Below are 7,584 nucleotides of genomic sequence, written 5' to 3' on the forward strand. Positions count from 1 at the left end.
AGAGCGTAAGCCCTCTAATAAACGAGAACAGAGACCTGGCTTCCTCAGAGATGGAAAAAGCTGAGGTGCAAAGTCAGCCAGTCTGAAGATGACACCAAGCTGAGCTCGTGGTAGTAATGGTGATGAGAGCACGGTTGGACTAGATGGAGGAGCAGCTGAGGGAGCTGGGATTGTTTAGTCTGGAGAAGAGGAGGCTCAGGGCAGACCTCATTGCACTCTACAAGTTCCTGAAGGGAGGCTGTGAAGAGGAATTTGGCCTCTTCTCCCAGGCAACAAACAGGACCCAAGGAAATGGCCACAAGTTGTACCGGAGGAGGCTAAGATCAGACATGAGGAAAAACTTTTTCCCCCCGACAGTGGTCAGGCACTGGAATGGCTGCCCACGGAGGCGGTGGAGTCGCCGTCCCTGGCAGTGTTCAGGAGGCGTCCGGATGAGGAGCTACGAGATATGGTTTAGTGGCTCGTGGTACGAATGGTGACGGGAGGACGGTTGGACTAGATGGGCCTGTATGTCCTTTCCAACCTTGTGATTCTACAATTCTATGATTCTATGAAAGGTTGCCCCCAGAAACCTTTGGTGGAGCTGCCACCCTCCTGCTTGGAAGCCAAGGGCCCGCGCCCATGAGGCGGTGACCGTGATGTCACAGTGGGTGTCACAGAGCGGCCATTGTGACGCGTGAAGCTTGGAGCAGAGCAAAGGCTGCCGGGCTCAGGGGGAGTCACTGCGGCCTGGTGAGGCGTGGAGAGAGGAGGGACTCTCGCAGTGCTCACCGTCGACGCAAATCATGTATGCTAGGAAGCGGAAGTTGTCTGACTCGCAAGAGCCAGGTGAGAGCGCAGCATCGCTGAGCCCCGCTCCCGACACTGGGCAGAGGGGTGCTGGGGCTGTGCCTGCTGCTGAGAGCTGAGAGGGGAGGAAGGGGCAGGCAGGAGCTCCCAGACAGGCCTGGGGCAGGGCCCCTCTGCTCCTTGGCAAGGGGGCCCATCTTGGGCTGTGGCTGCCTTGCCTTGGGCCTGCCGTGGCCCCTTCCCCTCCACCGCCTCCAGCCAGCACGACAGGCACAGAGCAGGACCCTGGGGACGGCCCTCAGGGACACCTGGCCCCGCCACCTGCTCACCGCTGCTCACATTTGCTCTCTCCTCTGCAGCGTGCGTGCTGTGTGGCTCGGTCGATTACGACCTGGACACCTACGGGCGCATGTTTGACCAGATCGGGTTTAGGGTCCACGAGTTCTGCTTGGTGAGTTCCCTCGAGCAATCCTGACTGCTTCCTGCCGGGACGCTCCCCTTCTTCCTGTCCTCATGAGATCCTGCTCTTTTCTCTCCTACAGATTTTTGCCAACATCTCTTTTGACGAAACACCAACAGACCAGGGAACTGTGCACCTTGATTATGCTGCCCTCACAACCAAGGTCAAGCAGGCAAACCAGAAGGTGAGGACCTGAACGGAGCAGGCAGATTTGTGCCCCGAGGGGCTCACACCAGCTTAGCCTGGGCGCAAAGAAAGCAATTGCAGCCTTTCCAACCGCCTCCAGGACAAAGTCCTGCAATTGGAGATGCGCCCTGTCCGCCAGGCGGCTTTGTAGAGTGTGACCAAGCAATTCCCACACCCTGTGCCCTGCCCAGAGGTCTGGGGCCGGCTGCAGAGGCCCTGAGCCTGCTGCTGATGGGGCTGTTCTGCTCTTTCCAGCAATGCTGTGTTTGTGGAGAGAGGGGCGCTGCCATCACGTGCACAGAGAGCGGCTGTGAACGAAGCTTCCACCTGCCGTGTGCCAAGGATGGGCAGTGCGTCACCCAGTTCTTTGGGCTGCACAGGTAAGGGCTGTCAGCAGCAGCCAAGCCAGGGAGGATCCCACAGCGACAGCTCCCAGCAGCCTGCCAGAGCCAGAGACAGGGCCTGGGGCTCCTTCGCAGTCCTCTGCCTTCCACCCATCACTTCTCAGCATGCCCATCCCTTCCATCTTCCCCCAGGTCCTACTGCTTTGAGCACTGCCCTCGACAGACAGCAGTGACAGCTTCAGCAACCGGCACCCGCTGCGCCATCTGCCAGGAGACCGTGGGGAACATTGCATCCTACCACACCCTGATGTGCTCGGTTTGCAAACATGCCTGGTTCCACCGGGACTGCATCCAGGTAGGAGTCCTCCCCTCACCCTGCAGGCACGCTTAGTGCTAAGCAGCACCAGGCGCTGCTCACGCTCACTCTGCTTGTTCTTCTCCTGCAGCAACAGGCCTTGAATGATGGCAAGGAGTGCTTCCGCTGCCCTGTCTGTCAAGACAATGCTCTTTTCTGCATAGAGATGTCCATCCTCGGGATCCGAATCCCAGACAGCGTGGAGTCCTTCTGCCAAACCATGCAGATGAGAAGGTGTGAACACTGGGCCTGCCAGCGAGTGTCTCTGCAGTCCTGGCCTTTGGCCGTCACAGGAGCACGTGCCTCAGCTTCATGGAGAAGCTGGAAATGGGGTTGGGGTGGATGAGAGGGGATAACCTTGGATCTGGTGCTGGCAATGCTGGAGCCTCATCACTTTCCCTCCCTTCTTTTATAGAACACCAGCATGGGAGGACGAGCGTGCATTCGCAACACTTCAGCAGAGGCACAGGTGCTGTGATGCCATCGTGTGCTTTTACCACGGAGGCAGGGAGCTGGCAGAAGAAGAGGGGTGAGTTACCGCAGCAGCTCTCTGTGGATCCGTGGGGGATGTCATGGAGCCTCAGCACAGGCTGGGGCAGCAAGGACTGAGCAGCAGAGATGTGCCGGGGACTCCCTGGCTAGGCTCACTTGGTCCTCAAAGCCACAACCCCCTTGCTTCCCCAGGCCCTGGCAGCTGATCCTGTGCAGCTCCTGTGGAGTGGAGAGCACCCACCGGCAGTGCTCCTACTCAAGCATCAGGATGAACATGTGGGACTGTGACAGATGTGCTGGCCTGGGTACCGGTAAGAGGCGATGAGTCGCAAGGCACGGGGCTGGGGCCAGGCAAGGCCTGGCAGCAAGTGCTCGGGGCAGCTTTGCCAGAGTCTCTCTGCTCCAGGAGGGATGGCAGCCTGTCCCTACCCGGAGCTACAGGTTCCTCCTGCTGACCTTCCGCCTCCCCTTACAGCCTCCGCCGCCATCTCGGAGCTCGCGGCACTCAGCACTGCCAGCCAGCAGAGCAGCCTGGAGCCATCCCACAGCCCCCAGGAGCACGAGCACAACTGCTCCAGCCCCGACAGCCAGGCAGCATCCGAGCCATCACACAGGTCCCAGCTGCCGCAGCTCAGCTGCCAGACCAGTGAGCTGGGGACAACCTGCTCACATGGTCCTGACCATCAGGATACAGTGGAGCAGCACCAAGCACAGCATGGGAGCAGCCATACACCCACCCCAGCCACTGAAAGCAGCTCCCGCATCTCCACCAGACGGAGCAGATCGGGATCCTCCAGAGCAGCCACAGCAGCTGCACGCAGGAGGCGTCCCAGGCAGCGGAGAACAAGCCGCACACGAAGCCGCTCTCCGCTGCAAGGTCGGGCCCCAGGATCCCAGAGCCCGACCAGAAGACCTCGAGGCAGCAGGCGAACACCATCTCCAGCTGCTCAGAACAGAACCCGCAGCACCACCAGAGCGGCAAGGCGGAGGTCCTCGAGGGCTCCCCTGCATTCACACCCTGCGGAGTGGCCCGGGCAGACAGGGGAGGCCCGCATGCAAAGCCGTTCCTCAGTGGCACAACGAGCCACATATGTCCTCAGCCGGTGCAGAAGAGGCTGCAGGAGAAAGCCCCAACAGCAGAGGCTTTCCCGGCCATGAAGTGACTCCCGGGTCTAACACTGAAGCCAACAACCACCTCCCATAAGCCCAAAAGAAGATGCCGTGTTCCAACAGTGCGGTCTATCCAGGCATGTTGTCACTCCTGGGTGCAACATCGATCCAACATCTGCTGACCCCCCGCACAATCAGCCCAAAAAAGGTGACATGGAAGCAGTTCCAACCGGGGGGGCATCCCAGGCACAAAGGCACTCCTGGGTCTAAGATCGGAGCCAACATCCGCACCCCGGCACAATTTGCCTGAAGGCAGACGCATGGAAACAGCCGCGGGCCAGTACCATGTGCTGGCTCTAGCCCCAAGTGTCCAACACAATAAACCCAACCATCCCCCACCCATTTCTTTGTCAGCTTCCTTTTCTCCGCTTGTCCTGATGTGGGCAGACTAAGGCGCTGGGATCACAGGGTTTCCTCCTCCTCAGCACCTTCCTTGATGAGGCCCTCCTGCTTCAGCTGCAGCAAGTGTCACGCTTGCAGGCTCTTGTCCTGATGGGGGATTTCAACCACCCGCACGTATGGCCGCTGGGATAGCGGCACGGCGGGTGGCAGACAATCCAGGGCATTCCTGGGGCCTGTTGAGGATAACTTCCTGGTCCAGGCATTAGATGGAGCGAGCCGAGGTGAAGCCTTACAAGAGCCGCTCTCCATCAGATTTGAGAAACCATGGCAGTTGGGTGAAATCCCTGGTGACTGGCAAAAAGGAAACATGACTCCAAGTTTAAGAAGGGCAGAAAGGATGACCCGGGGACCTAGAGGCTGGTGAGCCTCACCTCTGTGCCTGGGATGATCATGGAGCAGATCCTCCTGCTCACCATGTGAAGGCACACAGGAGACCAAGAGGTGACCCGAGACAGCTGGCGTGGCTTCACCAAAGGCGGATCTTGCATGACCAATTAATCTGGTGGCCCTTTGTGATGGAGGGTGGCAGCGGTGGACGGGGAAAAGGCGAGGGATGTCATCTCCCCGGCCTTCTGCAAAGCCTTTGACACGGTCCCTCACCTCATCCTTCTCTGTAACTGGGAATGGTATGGATTTGAAGGAGGCAGTGCTCGCTGGATGAAGAAGTGGTTGGCTGATGGCAGCCAAAGGCTTGTGATCAACGGTTCTCTGTCTGGGTGGAGGCCGGTCACGAGAGGTGCCCCCTAGGGATCAGGGGGCTTGGGATGGGTGCTGCCATTGTCTGCATGTGTAGAGATGAGATCAGGAAAGCAAAGCCACAGGAGGATCTGAACTTGGAAGGGATGTGAAAAATAGCAAGGGTTTCTACAGGTCCATGGGCAGGTAGAGACTGACCAAGGAAAGTGTTCCACCTCTGATAAATGAAAACAGAGAACTTGGGTCCTGTGCTCTTCAACACCTTGATAAAGGATATAGACGATGGAGTTGGGCGCACTCTCAGCAAGTCTGCAGACAACACCCAGCTCAGTGATGCTGTCGATCCATTCGAGGTAAGGGAAACCATCCAGAGGAACCTGGACAGGCTGGAGAAGTGGGCCTATTGGAACCTAAGGCGTTGCTCTGTGGCTTGGGCAATCCCAGATATTTACACAGACTAGAGGAAGAACCCCTTGAGAGCAAGCCTGCAGAGAAGAACTTACATGTCCTGGTGTTCAAGAAGGTGGTCATGAGGCAGCAGTGTGGCTAGCAGCCCAACAAGCCAGCTGTATCCTGGGTAGTATTAAACAAGGAGTGGCCTGCAGGGAGAGCTAGGGGATTGTCCCCCTTTACTCACCTCCTGTGAGACTGCATTTGGAGTATTGCATCCAGGCCTGGGGCTCCCAGTACATGAAGGACGTGGAGCTCTTGGAGCAGGTGCAGAGGAGGGCCACTAAGATGACCAGAGGGCTGGAGCACCTCTGCTATGAGGAAAGGTTGAGGGAACCGGGTTTGTTGCTTGGGGAAGAGAAGGATTCAGGAGACCTCATTGTGGCCTTCCAGTACTTGTACTGAGCGTAGAAACAGAAGGGAGCCCCTCTTCAACTTTTTAACAACTTGAAGCTGCAAGACGGCTGGTTGAAATTCAAATCTTTAAGAGCTGTTTTCACTGGGAACTGTGGAAAATGTCAGGTGCGTATGAAATACAAAAAGCAACACATTCACATCCTCTCACTCATTCACATTCTTAATTAGTTTTGTTTTGTTTTTTTTTCTTTTTATTTTTCTCCCAGATCTTCTAAGGAGTTCTTAGAGCCTCAGCATAAGCTGCTCATTTTGACCCTGGTGCATAAGATCACCATATCTTTCTGACCCCTTTTACAACTGCTTACAGGGGTGGATAACGATAGGATACAAAGGGGAATGGTTTTCAAACTAAGACAGGAGAGGTTTAGATTAGATATTAGGGGGAAGTTTTTTCACTCAGAGGGTGGTGATGCACTGGAACAGGTTGCCCAAGGAGGCTGTGGATGCTCCATCCCTGGAGGTATTCAAGGCCAGGCTGGATGTGGCTCTGGGCAGCCTGGTCTGGTGGCTGACAATCCTGCCCATGGCAGGAGGGTTGAAACTGGATGATTTTTGAGACACTTTTCAACCCAGGCCATTCTCTGATTCCATGAAATGTACTCATTAAAGAGAAAAATCTGTGTTTTCTCCCATTTTTCCTGTGATTTTTACTCTTAGCAAGATGCACTGGTGAAAACAGGACTTCAGGGAAATTCATGTGATTAAATAAATGAGGTTCTATTGCTGGACAAAAAGGGATGTATCAGAATGTGAAAAACCTTTTACAGAAATATAGCAGTCTCATCTGACCTGTTGAGCAATGACTCCGGGCTCCTGCTCAATTGTTCCTCCTGAATTTTTCCCATCTCTATGTGCCACACTTCTCATCCAGAGGGCTTTTCAGGAAAGAATCTTTTCAGGCAGTGCTACAAGTCTCCTTTTCTCACACATCCTTCTTCTCTAATGTCCTGGCTCACTTTTTCCCATCTCTATGTGCCACAGAATCCATTGTTCAAATAGGGTAAGTCAACAAGGTGTATATGCAAAGCTGGATCATTTGAGACTTAGGGATACTGCAGTAAGAAAAAGGATGGAGAGCTAGAGTTCTGGGATATAAGCAAACAGGAACACTCCTTGAGGAGCAACAGAATAGGATGATGTTAACTACCTTCATTTTGATCTCGTAATTCTTTGCAAGAAGTCGTGGTCATGGTATTAGGAAATGAGCAAATCTTTAAAAACCCTTTGTGTCAGCGTGACTAAGGACACAGGGATGTAGCCATCTGCTCAGCCAAAGACTATGCTTCATTACTTCAGATACTGGGGTCAGTGAGATGATCTCCAGAGGTTTGTTTCAGTGTCAGCTGTCCTGTGATTCTCTAATTTCTTCTATTTCATTGGAGTCTGATTGTAAAATCGATATAATAATGAAAGGAATTGCAATGCGAAGATACTTTACTCATGGAGATACTCAGGCATACCAGCCACAGAGATTGCAAAATATCCTATGTGTATACAAGTTCTGCACCAAAACCTGCAATGGGATGGTTGTTGGTGCGAAGATGCATTTTTTGCAAGGGACTAAGGCACTCCTGAAGGTACCTCAGGTGAGAAAACACACAGACAGATTGGGGATCTCAAGAGGAGACATAAACATGGAGGGCTGCAAGGAGAGAGAGGCTCTTCTACGTTTTCAGTTTCAGCACTAATGAAGAGCAGTGAGCGTGCTTACATTGAAGTTGCTTATTAGGAAAAAATTCTTTCCAGAAAGAGAGGTTGGACGTTGGAGCAGCCTGCTCAGGGAGGTGGTGGATTCACTTTCCCTTGTGGTGTTGAAGAAGAGG

General features: G+C 54.4%; 1 protein-coding gene across 1 annotated transcript; it reads left to right on the forward strand.

Moving 5' to 3' along the window:
* The first annotated feature begins 785 nt into the window (after positions 1 to 785).
* LOC125685956 (PHD finger protein 7-like) lies at positions 786 to 3,829 on the forward strand. Its single transcript, XM_048929498.1, has 9 exons — positions 786 to 828; positions 1,149 to 1,240; positions 1,332 to 1,433; positions 1,691 to 1,815; positions 1,972 to 2,134; positions 2,226 to 2,368; positions 2,550 to 2,663; positions 2,777 to 2,937; positions 3,102 to 3,829. The coding sequence occupies exons 1-9, from the start codon at positions 786 to 788 to the stop codon at positions 3,782 to 3,784; spliced, it is 1,626 nt and encodes a 541-aa protein (XP_048785455.1). The 3' UTR covers positions 3,785 to 3,829.
* Positions 3,830 to 7,584: the final 3,755 nt, after the last annotated feature.

This window comes from Lagopus muta, chromosome 1 (genome assembly GCF_023343835.1).
Source record: "Lagopus muta isolate bLagMut1 chromosome 1, bLagMut1 primary, whole genome shotgun sequence".
NCBI classification, from domain to species: Eukaryota; Metazoa; Chordata; class Aves; order Galliformes; family Phasianidae; genus Lagopus; species Lagopus muta.

Excerpts from the sequence above, each read along its gene's own strand:
- LOC125685956 (XM_048929498.1), top strand. The coding sequence starts at position 786 with ATGTATGCTAGGAAGCGGAAGTTGTCTGACTCGCAAGAGCCAG. Across the intron at positions 829-1,148 it reads GTCTGACTCGCAAGAGCCAG|CGTGCGTGCTGTGTGGCTCG; the intron begins GTGAGAGCGCAG and ends TCTCCTCTGCAG. Across the intron at positions 2,369-2,549 it reads CAAACCATGCAGATGAGAAG|AACACCAGCATGGGAGGACG; the intron begins GTGTGAACACTG and ends CTTCTTTTATAG.